At 52.6% G+C, this 15,796-nt stretch overlaps 1 protein-coding gene across 3 annotated transcripts; it reads right to left on the minus strand.

The window, feature by feature from the left end:
• Positions 1 to 1,907: 1,907 nt before the first annotated feature.
• Positions 1,908 to 15,426, minus strand: SPATA3 (spermatogenesis associated 3). 3 transcript variants are annotated; one of them, XM_060015952.1, is made up of 4 exons: positions 13,216 to 15,426; positions 11,548 to 11,725; positions 9,394 to 9,534; positions 1,908 to 2,056 (listed from the first exon to the last, which is right to left on the minus strand). In XM_060015952.1, exons 1-3 carry the CDS (start codon positions 13,514 to 13,516, stop codon positions 9,432 to 9,434), a joined length of 582 nt encoding a protein of 193 aa, XP_059871935.1. In that variant the 5' UTR covers positions 13,517 to 15,426; the 3' UTR covers positions 1,908 to 2,056; positions 9,394 to 9,431. The 3 variants fall into 3 exon arrangements, with proteins under 3 accessions (XP_059871935.1, XP_059871932.1, XP_059871933.1); XM_060015949.1 differs by having other exon boundaries at positions 1,925 to 2,056; positions 9,394 to 9,537; XM_060015950.1 differs by having other exon boundaries at positions 1,926 to 2,056; positions 9,394 to 9,537; positions 11,548 to 11,722.
• Positions 15,427 to 15,796: the final 370 nt, after the last annotated feature.

Raw genomic sequence — 15,796 nt, forward strand, 5'->3', positions numbered from 1 at the left:
CAAAGCCAGTGTAGGAGAGTATCCGCAGGTGGACCCAATGGCAGTGATTGCCACGGAGGCCGCTATTGGCATTTGCGGTGGGATAATTATTTATTGTGTGGGACTGGCCTTCACCACTAACGGCCCATAGTATCCCTTAGCTACCGTGACAACCAGCACTGCCTATACGTTTCCCTGGGTGGGAGGGTAGTACTGCCCAGGTCACTGCTGCCCTGGGGAATCCATCCACCAGGAGTCTGGGGCTCAAAGCAGCTGTGAATCCTCAGCTCCTGGCTACTCGGGCATTCATTCTGGTGAAGGGGTCGGGGTGGATGGGAAAGGGGCAGGAGTGGGAGGGCAGCACCAGGGCCCTGGTCGCAGGCCCAAACCTACCCAGAGTAGGTATCTGCTGTTTTCAGCTGCCTTGCATCCATTACCATTTCCTTTGGTTAAAGGTTACCAAAATTACTGTTTGGTCTCTTCCCTGCTCTCAGCCCTCTCACTTGCTGTGGAGTTGGCCCTCAGTTCCAGAGGCGGTTGTGTGGGGCTAGGCTGGCCAATCAGAGCACTGCATTCCCCTGGGCAGAGCGCATGTTCCGGAAGCAACACAGGACTTAATCAGCCCCATCAGAGGCCTTCTCTGCCAGACTTGACCTCGGAGGCTGAGGGGCTGTTGCCGGAGCAGCCATCTGGCCACCTTGCTGGCCATGTTGTGGGAAGAGCTTGCCTGAGCATGGAACTGACACGGCAAAGCAGACGGAGAGAAATGGGCTCTGGGGGCGCAGCCGGCACCTCTGGAACAAACCACGTCTGGACTGGAACGCTCTTGACTTTTACAGGAGTTAATACATGCTCGTTTTGCTCAGGCCACTTTGGGTTAGATTGTCTGACATTTACAACAAACGGGCGCCTAAGTAATACGCCAGAAAAGGGAGCTAAATATCTTCGGTCAGAGGAGCTGTGCTGACCAGTGGCAGCAGCCCCGGGGTCCCCGGTCCCCTCCGCCATGCCTACGGGTCCCTTTCATCCTGATCTGCAGGACAGACCTCAACATGGCCACACCCCACCCTGGAAGTCAGCATTATTCTTCCCGAGGCTGGCTTCCCAGAGAAGGATCCTGTCAATCCAGGGTACCCTCTCCCAATCTCCCAGCATCTGTTCAGGAAGGGACATCCTGGGATTGGGAGGTGGAGGGTGGGCTCCGGGATTCCTGGTAACCTGCCTGGCCCACCCTCCAGCCCAATCCCACTTGCTCCGAACCTGGCCCCTCTTAGAGGCAAGCAGGTCACCCAGGTGCTCTGTGCACTCACTCACTTGAGTTCAGAGGGCTGTCCTCACCCCCCTACTACCTGCCCCCTCCTATCCTCTTGTGTAACTGCTTCAGTGAATTCTCAGCTCCCAACCTCCACCCTCCGCACTCCCCAGGGGACAAAAGTGCGGGGGAATTAACCACCTCCCTCCCAGCAGCCCTTAACCGATGGGTATATAAACGCCTGGCTTCCCCTCCTTGGGTGAGATTACTCTGATGTGTGTGTTCTGTTTCCTAGCGCTGCCCCAGCAGGATTCAGCTTCATTTGCTCCCAGTGGCCGCTGCACCTGTATTCACTGTCCTCCCTTTTCTGTTTCACGTCTACTGGTGTTTCCTGGGGTCACCTTGAAGTAAGACCTCTGCCTCGGCCGCTCAGAAGCTAGATGTCCAAACCCACCAGGCAATGGCTGGGTGCAGCTAAGTCACCAGACAGACCACAAGGCTGCAAGCCCGGCCCGGAGTTATGTTAGGTATTGAATTAAGTTGTCTGATGTCTGCATTTATAGTGGGAGGATCTGAAATTGTTCTGTGAGCGTGTGCAGAGAAAGTTGCCCGCCTTGGGTGTGCGGCCGCCAACAGGAACAGCAGGATCCCACCCTGGCTTCCCTGAGGCTCACAGAGTCACCCCCAAGTTTACCTCCCTACCCATTTGCCAAGGCCAACCTCTGTGTCTCTGTGTAGAATACACTAAAGAAACAGAATTCTTTTTTGTTTTGTTTTGTTTTGTTTATTTTGGTGACAAGAGAGATCCTTGATGGAAAACTGGATCTGTAAGAAAAATAAGGACAGAGCCATGAGCTTAGACAATACTCTATGACCCCAGAATTCTGGTGGCTCTCCAGTTTTATAGCCTGAGGGTGAGGGTTTAACAGCTAAGATCCTCCTGTGGGAAAATAAATTTAGGATTCAAATTTCTTCCATTCATCACGTCCACTCTTCCTTTTGTCCGAACTCGGCCTCTCAAAGACTTTTTTTTTTTCCCTTCAGGCTGTAAAAAGGTTTTGCAAAGTGTCTGGCATGAACTGGGTGCCTTCTGTTTCCTCTCCCTTCCCCCAGGGATCCCGGCAGCTAAGACGGAGCCTCGCTTCCCAAACGCCAGGCCACGGTGGTGAGTTTTACTACATTCAGTGCCCAAAAGGAGAGGGGAAGCAGCCCCTTGATTTTAGTGCTGCATCATTCATTGGTGGGATGCAGAGAGAGAGGCTCTCCAAGCTTTTGGGAAGAAAATTCTAGAAACACGTTTCCCTGGAGAGGAGGCTCTGCCAGTGTCATCAGATGGTTCTTCATGCTCTGGACTGAGAAGGACACCAAACTGCTTGTTTCCCTCCCAGATGGTCTAAGAACTGAGTCTACGAACTCATCCCTCCCCCTACCACCAACACATGCATGCACACTGACTCACAGCACCCTCAGGGTGGCTTTCAGGGGCTAAAGCCAGAGAGGTCCCAGGCCAACAGTTCTGCTTTGAAGTTCATCCTGCACAGGCTACCATATCTTAAAACACACTGCTGGCTGCTCCCCCCAAATCCACTCACACACCTGCCTTCCTGGCGGGGGCCCCATTTGGGAGCATTGATGCTCCCCTCCTTTGTCCACTCTTGTCCGTAGGGGCAGGGTGTGGAAGTAGATCTAGATTGGTCTCATCCAGTCATGAAAATTCACCCCCTCCATGCTATTAATTTGCTTAAGAAGGGGCATGAGCGATGTCCCTGGTGGTCCAGCGGTTAAGACTCAGTGCTCCCAATGAAGGGAGCCCGGGTTCGGTCCCTGGTCAGGGAACTAGATCCCACATGCACGCCACAGCTAAGTTCCCACACGCCACAACTAAAGATCCTGCATGCTGCAGTGAAGATCATGCGTGCCACAACTAAGACCCGGCGCAGGAAAATAACTAAATAATTATTAAGAAAAAAAAGAAGGAGCATGAGACCCAATTCAGAGGCATGTCACCGCAATGAGGGGGCAAGTATACCAGGGGAGGGGGATCCTGGGAAGAGTTTCTTAACTCAAGAAGAGACACAAGAAGGAGGTGGCCTTTTCCCTGCTTCTGGTTGTCAGGGTGTGAGGATATAATTCTGGGGCTCCTCCAGCCATCTGCCCAGGAGGGGAACTAGTGCGCCTTCCGCTGAGGGTGTCAGAGCCGGAAGTTGGAAAAGTCCCCAGGTCTCTGATGACACTGTTGAGTTCGCCAGCCCTGACACTTCCTGACTGTTTTGTTATGTGAGATAATCTCCTTACTATAATTTTGAATTAGGTTTGCTGAAATTTGCAGCACCAAGTAATCGAAAGCATAATCCACTTGTAAATCAAGTCTTAAAGTGCCTTGTGGCATTTGGAAACCTACCAATTCACCCTTTCATTTTACAACTGAATTAAAAAGAGAGACATCAGAGCAATGCCATTGGTAGAAGCTTCCCAGTGTTTACTGGGAAGAACCTTAACCATGGGAGGTAGGTGAGTTTCATTCAATTGTCAAGCTAAGGAATTTTTCTCTTGAAGCAGTGAAACCCTTTTGCACTTGAAAGGGTCTGCATAGAGAGTGGTGGCTGAACACACAGGATGCCTGGGAAGGGGGTCCTCAGTGAGTACCAGGGTTGGCCCATCTAGTCAAGAGGCCGTGAGACCTGAACCTGGGTGCTGGTTCGGGGTCCTCCCTTTGTTCACTGTACAAATGGGGATGGGTCCTGGTGCCAGGATGGGGAAACACAGGCCTGCCTGTCCACGTTCAGGGAACAGGAGAACAAGCAGAAAGGAGCTGCTGGGTCCTTATGATCAGAGGTCACAGCTCACCAGCTCCTCCCACTGAGATGCATCTCTGTTGCCTTTCCCTACCTGTGGACATTTTTGACCTGAGCCTACCTGTTCTCCTCACCTCTGGAAACCTCCTGGGATCCCATGTGCTCCCTAGACCCAGAGAAGACCCAGAGCAGGTGTCTTCTCTGCAGACACCTTCCTTTACTATCAGACTTCTCAACATTGGCTTGATTCCTGGCCCTCTGCTCTATCCATGCTCTCTCCCTATGTCAGCGATTGACCCTTATGTTTACAGCTAAGACCCGGCCTGTCCTGTGAGCTCCCTCTATGCCCCTGCCTACCTGACATCTCCACTTGGTTGTCCAACATCTCAAAATTAACAACAAAACAGAACTCTTGATTTTTATCCCCTCTTGCATGTTGATCCTCTGGCAATGACACCCCAAACTTGGAGTCATCCTTGAGGCTTCTCTTTTCCTCATTATTTCATCCAGTCTCTCAGCCAGACTTGCTGGTGCAACCCCCATAGTATAGCTGTTCACATTCCCCTCCAGAGCCATCACCCTGGTCCAAGCACCATCTTCGCCTGCCTGAACCAGTGCAAGTGAGTCCTACCTGGTCGTTCCCCGGCCCCCCGCCCCTTCCCATTTTCTACCCAGCAGGCACTGTGATTGTTTTGAAATCTAAACCAGCAGCTTGAGATACTCCCCTCTGAGGGGAGGATGAATGAGTTAATAAACGTAAAACACCCAGAAGCGTGCCTGTGTAAGGACTTGCTATTGCTCTGTTTCAGGGGCTGCCCACCACCTCTAGAACACAATGGAAGCTCCAAGGGCCTGCCTGACCTTGGTCTCCCCAAAAGTGGCATCCTGACCCCCCAGCTCTAGCCATACTGGCGCCAGGATGGCCCCCAAACATGTTAAGAGTCCTTCCTGCCTCGGGGCTACTGGGTTTGCTGTTCCTGCTGCAAGAACACTCTTCCCCCAGATTTGCACAGTCTGCCTCCTTCTGCTACATGTGCCTCAGTTCAGAGAGGCCTTTGCAGACCAGCCTGCCTCCAGCGGCGGCCCCTCCTGGTCACCCCGCCCCTCTGCTCTTTATCAGATCAACTTTATATTTTTATTTCCTTGATAAAATTTACCACCAAATCAAGTGATCCTGTTTATTCACTGACTTGTCTGTGTCCACTAGAATGTAGGCTCCCAGGGAAGGGCTCCTTCCTGTCCTGGTACAAGGTAGGTGCCCAAGAAATATTTAATGAATGAATGCATTATTTAATTACCAAACACTCTCTCCCATCTGGACTCTGCCGCCTTCTAGCTTGGAAGTCAGATGTCTACATCTGAGTTATCACCTCTGCTCCCGTTGCCTGGGAGCCTTGGCTGGCTTAGATCCACAGACTTTACTAGACCTCAAAGTCTTAAGCTTAGCCTGGGTCTGTTGATGGACTTGGCCATCCACTCACCCCTGTGTCGTCACGTCTCACAGCACCTAGTGTGGTGCTGGGCATGTGATCGATGCTGATACGTGACAGCCGAGGTGACCCACTCACATAGCTACACGGGGGGTATGTGGGGGACACTGGGGAGTCGGGGTGGGAAGTACCATGGCGACCAGTGTCTAGGAACAGTGGCTAAAACTTCTGGGCTTCCAGAAGATGCTTCCCTGACCCCTGCTGGTGGTGTCTTCATCAGACCCTCAGGCCCACAGCACACACTGAATGACATGGGAGGTGACACCGCAGCCTGGCCCTGGCACGTCTGGAAGAAGCGGGGGCCTGCACATCTTAAGCACCCGAATGCCAATTAGCATCGATCCCAACGCTGCTTCCAGAACAGTCTCCAGAGGAGCAATTTGACAAAAGCAGAGGGTCCCATGAGGAAAAGCCACCCCCTCAGAATCACCAGGCATGGGCTCTGGGGCTTGGGAAGGACCCTGTTTCAGGCCACTGCATGGAGCAGGGGTGCTGGCATAGTCTCCCTCTTCCCCAGGGAAACAAGGCGCCATGGGACAGAAGAGAGAGGGTCTGTCCTTGGGAGGACCCGCCTATCCTAACCCTGCATCAGGAAAGGGGCCTGCCCTAGGGAGACAGAGGAATCATCCCTCAGAGCAGAAGAAGCAGAGCTGCGTGAAGTCTGCACACTGCGTGGTTTGTAAGTGATGTCAGTGATGCCAGGGCCCCAAAACAAGCCCCCCCCCACCGCTGGCAACACACACACAGCTTTGGGGGATGGAGTGAAGACTGGATTCAGTCTCTGGGGAGCCTCTTTAACTTTGCAGACTCTCAGTTATTCCCGGGGAAATGACCTACGCCAGGCCCAGGGCAGGTTTCCATTCCAGTCCTCCCCCCCGCCACCCCCTGCCTCCTTCACTTCCCCTCCTCCGTCACTCTCTCCTCCCACCCCCCAGGTCTCAGGGCTGTGTGAACTACAGTGTGGGTGAGGCACGCACCCCTCCCTCGTGGACACTGAGACCCTTCGGGTGGCACTGGACACCGAGTTCAATAATGTGGAGTCACGGCCCATTCCCGTTATCTTTCAACCCTCTGGTTAAAGAGGGTCTTAGCGTGGAGCTGGCCAGTGTTAACATCCAACCCTTGTCAAATATCTTTGAACACACAGGGCACTGACGTCAAAGCTGAGACTTTTTCAGGCACCCTATCAGCCAGAATTCCACGACATTTCGTTTTTATGGTATTTATATTTACTGTGAGTCTTTTTTTTTTTTTTTTGCGGTACACGGACCTCTCACTGTTGTGGCCCCTCCTGCTGTGGAGCACAGGCTCCGGACGCACAGGCCCAGCGGCCACGGCTCATGGGCCCAGCCGCTCTGCGGCATGTGGGATCCTCCAGGACCGGGGCACGAACCCGCGTCCCCTGCATCGGCAGGCGGACTCCCAACCACTGCACCACCAGGGAAGCCCTACTGTGAGTCTTTTTTATGGCAAAGGATAGGATTTTCCATTTATGGCCAGTTTGAAAATAAGTGCATTTAAGTTAAAAAGGAAGCTAATTTAAAGAAAATAAGTGATCGATCCCAAAACATAGCTTGACTATATTTTGACTTCTAGTTTACTATTCTCCCATCTACTAACATTAATGATTTTAGGTTTTAATAAAACGAGTGTTTGTGGGGATCACTTTGTAATGTATAGAAATATCGAATCACTATGTTGTACAGCGTAACTCACACAGTATTGTAGGTTAATAATACTTCAAAAAATATATTAAAACAAGTAATATTCCAGATTTCAAAGGTCAATAAAGTTTGGGGAATACTGAGTTAAAAAATAATGATGGTGATGTCGCTGCTATGTTGAGGGCCTGTCCTGTGCCAGGCCCTATGCTAAGTGTTTTCACATGCATTTTTTTTACCCAGTTCCCCCCGGCCCCAAGTGAGAGCTGTAGCATTATTATCTCCATTTAACAAGAAAATGAGGCATCAGGAGTTAAGGGAGTTGCCCAGGCCCCAGAGATACTGGGTGTTGAAGGGGGATCTGATCCCAAGGCTTCCTGCTTCTGGAACCCAAGCTCACACCAGTGGGCTCTGCTGGAAGGAGACTCTAAGCTTGGGCTTCAGCTCTAAGCTCTAAGCTCTAAGCTTGAGCCCAAGCTCGAGCTCTAAGCCCTAAGCTTGAGCTTGGGCGCCATCTTCACACTGCCAGTCGCCACCATCTACCCAACCTGTGACCAGGCCCTGCAGGGCTGCGCATCCCCTAGCTTGCTCCTCACAACCATCGCCCTTGGAGGTAGCTGTTATTCTCCTCGCTTTAGAGATGCTACTGACTCTCACAGAAGTCAAGTAACGTGGCCCCGAACACCCAGCGACCAGGCAGCAGAGTCAAGGCTAGCACCTACGGCTCCAATTCCAAAACCAGCGTCTTTCCAACAACCACCACCTCCATGATGGTAGCAGTAACAAGACTCCCCCAGCTGGCCAGCTCTCTGCCGTCCAAGCACCTTGTCTCATACTCGTCTCATACTCCCAACGATCTCAAGATCTTCCCTATGTACAGATGAGGAAACTGAGGATTTCAACTGCTGTGGAATTCTGTGAAGCTTAAGGTGCTTCTCTGCTCTTCCATGAATGTCCCAGGATCAGGCAGCAGAGCCCTTGAGGAGATGGTGAGCTCTCACTGGAGTTTATTTTCCGGGCTGGGCTTCTGAGTTACCTTGAGCCTCTATTCCCACCACACGCCCTGCTGTGGCTGCTGGAGGCCTGGGGTGGGTTGAAATGCTCCCATTACCCCCTGCCCCACCCCCATCACCTCTTGTTAGGCATTCACCGCATGTGGACTTGACAATGGGGACAATTGGGGGTGCTCTCGGTACCCGCCCAGATCCCCTTTCTGGGCTGGCACGTCCATCGCCCAGCTCCTGTGAATTATGAATGTTGGTTGCTAAAGGCTCAGAGCTGTCTCCTTCCTCAGGGACTTGTCCTCACCCCAATGGGAACCGCTTTTTCACAAAGACATGTACTCCCCACCTCACCCTGTAGCCAATGACTGACTCACAGACGGGCATGAAAGGCCAACCCTCTGGGCTCACGGTGAGACCAACTCTGGTTGTAATTCACCTTCCAGAGCTCCCCAGGACTGGGCTAAGTGGACTTCAGCTGAGACCTTGTCCTTGCTCCACTCCTTCCCCTCCCTCTCTTGCCTCCCTCACTTTTTTTCCTCCACTAAATCCTGTGCACCCAAATCCCTGTCTCAGGCTCTGCTTCTAGGGAGCCCAGCCTGAGACAGGGGAGGATTGAAGATGTTGTGGAAGGCATGCTCCCTGCCCTCAAGGATCTTGCAAAACAGCGTGGAGACAGGCCACATGTGTACATAAAAATCATCTGCAGTATGGGATGGAGTAGGTTGGAGAAAACAGTAATAACAAAGATGGGAGAAAGGCTCCATGGAACATGAAGTTCACAAAGGGTACGTAGGGCTGGAAATGGCGTGACAGGCAGGGAGAAAGTTGGGAGGAAAGGCTCTGAGGTGCATAGGACCCTCTGCCCCCGCCTCTCCCATCTCCTCCTATCTGGTGTCCACGACTAGGGGAACCAACCCCAGGCCAGGGGAGAGGTGGGAAACTCTGTTTTGAAGACCCCACAATGGGTCTAGCATTGTCCACGAGTGTCCAGGGCTGCCTGAGAGAGATGTGCCAGTGGATCCTGAGGCCAGAAACAAGTCACTCAGTTCTCAAGATTCCCCTGAGAGGCTGGGGGCTTCGCCCACCCCTAGAGACCTCCTCCATTCAGAGAAGAGACAGACATTCCATCAGCCCTGCGCTGCAGGGATGGTGAGTTAGTGGGCTTCAGAATCACTCTGCAAAGGGCCGTGGGCACGAAGGGGGTCCACATACCTGCTGGGCCGCAGGCCTGGAGACTTCTTCACAAGGATTCAGTGATGTAGTAGGCAGCTCCTAGGGCTCCCAGAGCCACAGCAACAGTCCCAAGGGCTCGGAGCACGCAAGTTACGATGAGTGGAATGTTTACTTGCAGGTCTTCTGCAAAGCAAAGCAGAAAGCCCACAGGTTGGGGGGCAGCTGGGATTTAGTGCCTGTCTATATGCAGGGGAAAGTGGAAATTGTGGGGTCCCTCAGGATCACAGGAATGTCCATCTCCCCCTATGGCTCCTCCTCTCAAAGGAACACAACTCCCTGCACCCCTCCCAATAAAGCTCTACCACAGGACCCCCCAGGATCCGAGGATGGGCTGGCCTGGGATGCCAGCTCCCCTGGACACTCAGAGAGAAGGTGACAGAGGTAGTCAAGGCTGCCGTGTGCCAGGCCCTGTGCTAAACACCTCACAGCCAGTGTCCTCCTCAAGCTTCACAACCATCCTGTGAAGTAGTCCTACCATGTAGCTCTATTCGGGGGTTGAGGCTTCTGCGGAAACCACATACTACACCTACCACGAAGGTGGTGGAAAAGGAAAGTATATGATTATGCTATTCATTGTGAGAAGGCTTTCACAAGATGCAATATCCATTTGGCAAAAATCCTACGAAAGCAGGGATTCTTATCCAATGTGAATGTGTACTTAAAGCCCAGAGTCAACACTCCACTCCACAGAGGAATGTAAAGATTATGGAAGCAGGTGAAACTTCAGCAGAATTAGGACTGCACCCCAGCCAGGCTGGACTCTGCCCCTCCCCGTCACTTTCCTATTTCTGAGCCTTGCCTTGTGCCTTTTCCTCCTCCTGGAAAGCTCTCCCTTTAAAATAGGCCATAGAGGATCCTAAAATCCTTTTAGATTCCGCTCAGTTACAACCGATACTACAACATCAACCTGGACCCCAGCTCAGGAGTGAAGCTCTTTGAACATCTCCTATAGGACACGTATCACTTCCTGGCCTGCACATTAGTTTCTAAAGGTACATATCTTAGCTTACCATGTGGACTGCACACTTTTTAAGGGTACAGTTCCCTGTTTTGGTTTCCCTCCCAGTGCCTAGTATCCTTATGCAGAGTCGGTTTTACTACTTGTTTGTTTATGAATCCAGGGTACAACATGGCACTAAACGGACGGAAGCACTAAGTGTGTGGAGGGACAGCTGATCATGGTGGGTGGGGGGCAGGCCCTTCCTTGACTTACCAGGCAGTACGGTATTTTTACTCTGGCATGTTCTCCCAACACACCTGGGTATCTGTTTGCCTCTCTTCATATGCCTGAGAGATGGTGCTTTTCACAAACATACAAGAGAGCGGGTTTGGTGGGGCAGGGGCTGGGAGGAGGAGCCGGATGGGGATGGAGGATGGTGGGCTCAGCTTCTGGGCTGGGAGATGCCTAGGCGGAAGGCCTCTTCTGTGGACATTTGTGAGACCTAAGTATAAGTGGAGCTGCCCTGGGGCCCAGAGCTGGGGGTAGGCGGAGGCCCCTCTCCAGCTCTTGCGCGTAGCCCTGCGCCACCGGAAAAGGTGAGGGACATCTTCAGTCCAGTTCCCTCAACAGGGGTCTTCCCACGAGAGGAAGTGGCGGCCACCTGGTGGCTTCGTGGGAGAGGAAGAGAAGGGCAGATGCTGCAGGCGATGCTGTGTGGGCCTCCGGGTCACGGACAGACCCCTGTGGGGCTGCCAGGAACAGCCGAGACCCGCTGAAGAGGGTAGAGGTCTTCCTGGCACCAAGGGTTATGTGATTTACATCGTATTTATCTCTAAATTCCAGGGGGCGTTCACATGCAGGTCAGGAGCCGGAAGCGTTGGGCTATGGCTCAGGCTGCAGAAGAAGCGACAGGGACTTTAGGATGGACTGCGGGGGAGTGTGCTGTGAGCAAGGAGGCTGCCTATGGAGCGACGAAAAATGAACCCCAAAGAAGCCATGCCCGGTAAGGAAGAAAGTCGTCACCTCTCCATGAAGGTGGGGTACCTGGGCCTGGGGCTAGTCAGAAAGGCCCGGGTGACAACCCCCAGGACGTGGATTTCCTTTGGGCCTGGGAGTCCCGAGAGGAAGAAGTTACACACGACTGCTAATACCCTGTGTGCCCCGAGGGCCCCGCCCCCCACGCGCCCTAGGACCTGTAGAAGGTGAGGAGGTTTGGGAATCCTCTCCCCGGCATGGTCGGCCAGGCCCGAGGCAGAAGGACATCGAAGATGCGGCTGTGGCACAGGCCCAGACGATGCCAGCAAGCAGAGCTGCCGGGACAAGCGGAACAGGAACAGCAGGTGCGCGGGCCCGCTCGCGTCACAGACCCTGCTGGACAGAGAAGGAGAGAGGTGAGGGGCCCACTGCCTGCGGGAGGTGTCCACACCAGGAGTGGCGTGTGCAGAGGAGAGAGGACCAACTGCATGGGGAACTAGTTGTCTTCTAGACTGGTGCTACCTGGGAATAATACGAAGAACACCGATGTAACAGCTGACACCTGTACAGTGTTCTATACGGCATTATCCATCTCATTCAATCATCAGAACAATCCTGTGAAAAGGAATGTGGTTATTCTCAGCCTACAGATATGGAAACAGAGGCTCAAAGAATAGAAGAGACGTGCTCTGATAGCAAGGAGATGGAAGAAGTGGGCTTCAACGCAGGATTTCTAACTCAATTCTGTGCTCTTTCCGTGGAATTCACAGGAAGGGACGGCAGCAGGTGACTGTCCATCCTAGAAGTGGCACTGAGATTCCTGCAACTGGAGCGGTCACGTTCCATTTCTCTGGGGCTCTTGGATTCAACCAGAAGACAACTGCTACTCCAGTGGACAGTCTTTGAAATACTTCCCCAAGCTCACCTCCCATTGCTGTCCTGGGCTGTGGGTCCCAGAGGAACGTGGAGAGGTAATAATTGATTTTGCCTGTGTGAGTTCCCTCGACACGCTCCAATGCTCATTTGGACCCTGGCTACCCAAGAAGATGGGGGACCGCTTTCCATTGGACAGCCGTTCCATTTTCAGAGAGAGCTAACTTGGATTTTTTTTAACACTGAGCAGAAATCTGCCTTCTCCAGTGTTTTCCAAGGGTAAGTCGCCAGATTTAGCAAATAAAAATACAGGACGCCCACGCAATATTCATAACACACTTATTATACTAAAAATCATGTGTTGCTTATCTGAGATTCAAATTTGACTGGGTGGCCTGTATTTTATCTGGCAACCCTATCCAGGGACCCTTAGTCAGACATCTGAGGACAACATGGAACAAATCTACTCACATCTTCCAGCTGACAGACATATCCTCCAATTCCCTCAACCGGCTCTCATACACCAGAAGGTTCTTGCCTCCCCGCCACCCTTCTCATCCCCCCAACCTGGACTATCTTCCTTGGACTAGATCGCTGGGCATCTTTTACAGCACACAAGTGGCCTGATGAGGACAGAGTAAAGCGGTATGACCGCCTCCCTTGTCCTTAACTGTATTCTTGTACTAATGCAGCCTTGGTGTTTATTTCTTAGCAGCCACGTGGTACTACTGACTCCCAGTGAGCTAGGATTACCACCGAGCCACGCTGAATGTTAATATGTTTGCGTGGCTGTCTTCAGAGAGACTCGGTGTGGTGAGGAATGACAAAAGCCAGGAATCCTGGTCTCCTGGGTAAAAAAACAAAACCCAAACCCCTCGCACTCCCCACGCACCGTTCCAGAACACACGTTAACCATGCATCAGTACCCAATAAGAAAAGTGTCAGCCTCTGGGGCAGCCCTGGGACTCCATCAGCAGGAAGGCTAGAACCACGCAGGCAGGCAGGCTGCCCACCTGTTTTGCTGGATCGAGGGGATGCTTTTGTGCCAGTGTCCGGAGACGCGACGCCCCGAGCCCAACGGCTGACTTCGGGAGCTGGGAGAGCCTGGGGCACGGGCTGCGGGGGGATGGATTCACTGCTGGGCTGTGAGGTGACTCCAGAGCTGGGCGGCGGCGTGGTCGGGGTGCTGGGCGGCGGCCGGGTGGGCGGAGGGCTGGGCGGCTGCGGGCTGGATCCGGTGCCGTCGGAGCTGGCGTGCTGGGAGGCGGAGCCTCGGCGCCTGGCCTTCGATTTCTGCCCCTTGCCCTTCTTCATGGTGGGTCCTCCTCACCTAAACGTGCACCTACGTGGATCTGCCTAATCTCCTGACTCCCTCCCCGAGGGGCCGTGTGCCCCTGCCCTGCGGGGAGGCTCTGGCTTCCGTCTGAGCCCAGGGCCCACAGGAAAGGGTCACCCACACCCCTCCTGTGAGGTCACAAAAGCCAGGGTGGCTCCCACGGCAGGGTGCTGGGGACAGTCTTCTCTGCCGACACCAGCCTGCTGTCCTCCCTCCTCCTCGGTTCCTGCGGATGGGTGGAGAGCAGCTGCCTGTGCCCCTCACGGACCTGGGCACCTGGCGAACGCTGGCCTCGGGGCCCGTGGAAACTTGGACGCCCACGATTCTGTCCCCCAAGCGCCTCTTTCAGGCACCTGCTTGCTGGTGTGTTCCTGGGTCCCTGTGTGCTGTTCCTCTTTAAGACACCCTGGCTGTGATGCTCGCTCTGTCACTGGTTTTCACATACCCCCCCCAAGCAAACAAACGGACAAACAAACAACTTCACCATGCATTTTGTGAGTTTTAACTAAAGATCTGGGGGTCCGTGGAAGGCCCGCAGCCTTCTGCTATGTCAGTTGTCTCCCCCCCCCAGATTATCCTATACGGAGCGGCTTCCCCTTCTCCCAAAGCCGGCCCTCCCCGCTATGGGAAAGGGCTGGGGGGGTTCCCCAACTTTGATAAGAACCATCGCAATTGGCAAAAGAATTTCCCCTAAAAACACAACAGCTGTTTGGAAAACTAAACTTCTGAAACTCACTACACTGACAACTGGCAGACCACCTCTCAAACTCCCAACTTGTCCTGCCAGTTAGGGGACTGTGACCCTTCCTGGAAGTTAACAATGTAATTTTCATTTTAGGAAAGAACAGGAAATAGCACTTTAGAAAGACAACCTTAAACTTCACACTTTGACTGCAATGTAGAACGTGTTCACATTAGGAGCCTCCAACATTAATGCACCACTAGGTGGCTGAGGTTTCGACTGAACCCCTGGAATCTGGGGACTCATACGCTTGCCCCAGCATATGGTTTAGGGCAGACCTACCTAGGAGGAGCCCTCACATAAGGCCAGACCTGACACGAGACATAAAATGGACAGGACATATTTTAAGGATTATAGAGCCTGAAAAGACCTTAATGATTCTTTTTTGCAGAAGAGACACTGAGGTTCAGAGAAGTTAAATTACCTTCCCAAGGTCACACAGCTGGTTGGAAGCATCGACAAGGCTAAAGTCCCATTTGGGGCTCTTTCATTTCATGACTCCAGAAGGCAACAGGGAGTCAGATAATGATGCAGGCCTTAAAATGGATGAATTTTAAAACCCCTTGATAGGACTGAAGAAAGCAAAGGCATGAAGGATTAGAAAGGAAAGGAAGCTCAGATCAAAGAAGGTGGATTGAATTTGGTTGACCCTTGGCGTGTGGATGTTCACGGAACAAGTGAGTCTACAAGAAGGTGGTGATTCCCTGAGGTTGAGAGCAATGGATCCCTCGGCGGGGGATTCAGTTTTGAATCAGAGAGACTGGAAACCTCAGTCAGGAACACTGTCCAGATTTAGCAGACAGGTCAGGAACTCCTAAGGCATTTATGTCTGCAAAATTCGATTTTCAGGCACCAACAGGCTTTTGACTGAGGGCCGCAACCTGGTTTAAACCAGGGTTTCTCAACCTCAGCCCTATTGACATTTTGGGTCAGATAATTCTTTCTTGTGAGGCCATCCTTCACTGGAATAGGTTTAGTAGCATCCCTGGCCTATGCCCACTAGATGACAGTAGCAACTATCCCTCCCCCGAAGTTGCGACAACCCAAAATGTCTACTGACATTGCTAAATGTCCCCGGGATGTTGTGTGCTTGTGTGTGTGTGTGTGTGTGTGTGTGTGTGTGTGTGTGTGAGAGAGAGAGAGAGAGAGAGACAGAGAGAGAGAGAGAGAGAGAGAGGGAGAGAGAAATTGCCCCACGTTGAGAACCACTGGTTTAAATGAATTAGAGAGGGGCAGACATATAGGGTAGGATTTCCTGGTACCAATGAAAGAAACATTCCATTTCACACCAAGGAGCCAAACAGGACACAGATAACAAATCCTTGTTCCCCGGGAGAGCGATGAAGGAAACACAGAGGGTCAGGCTTCAGGAGGAGTGGGGAGTTTTTCCGTGACAGTGGAGAAGATAGCAAGCGTGATCCCAAGAAGCAGAGAGACGGCACTTGTGGAGTGAGAGGTTGTCCCAGAAGGATGAGGAAGAATGGCGCTGCAACAGTTTTAGCTAAAATATTTTCCC

The sequence above is a fragment of the Delphinus delphis genome, chromosome 7 (genome assembly GCF_949987515.2).
Source record: "Delphinus delphis chromosome 7, mDelDel1.2, whole genome shotgun sequence".
NCBI lineage: Eukaryota > Metazoa > Chordata > Mammalia > Artiodactyla > Delphinidae > Delphinus > Delphinus delphis.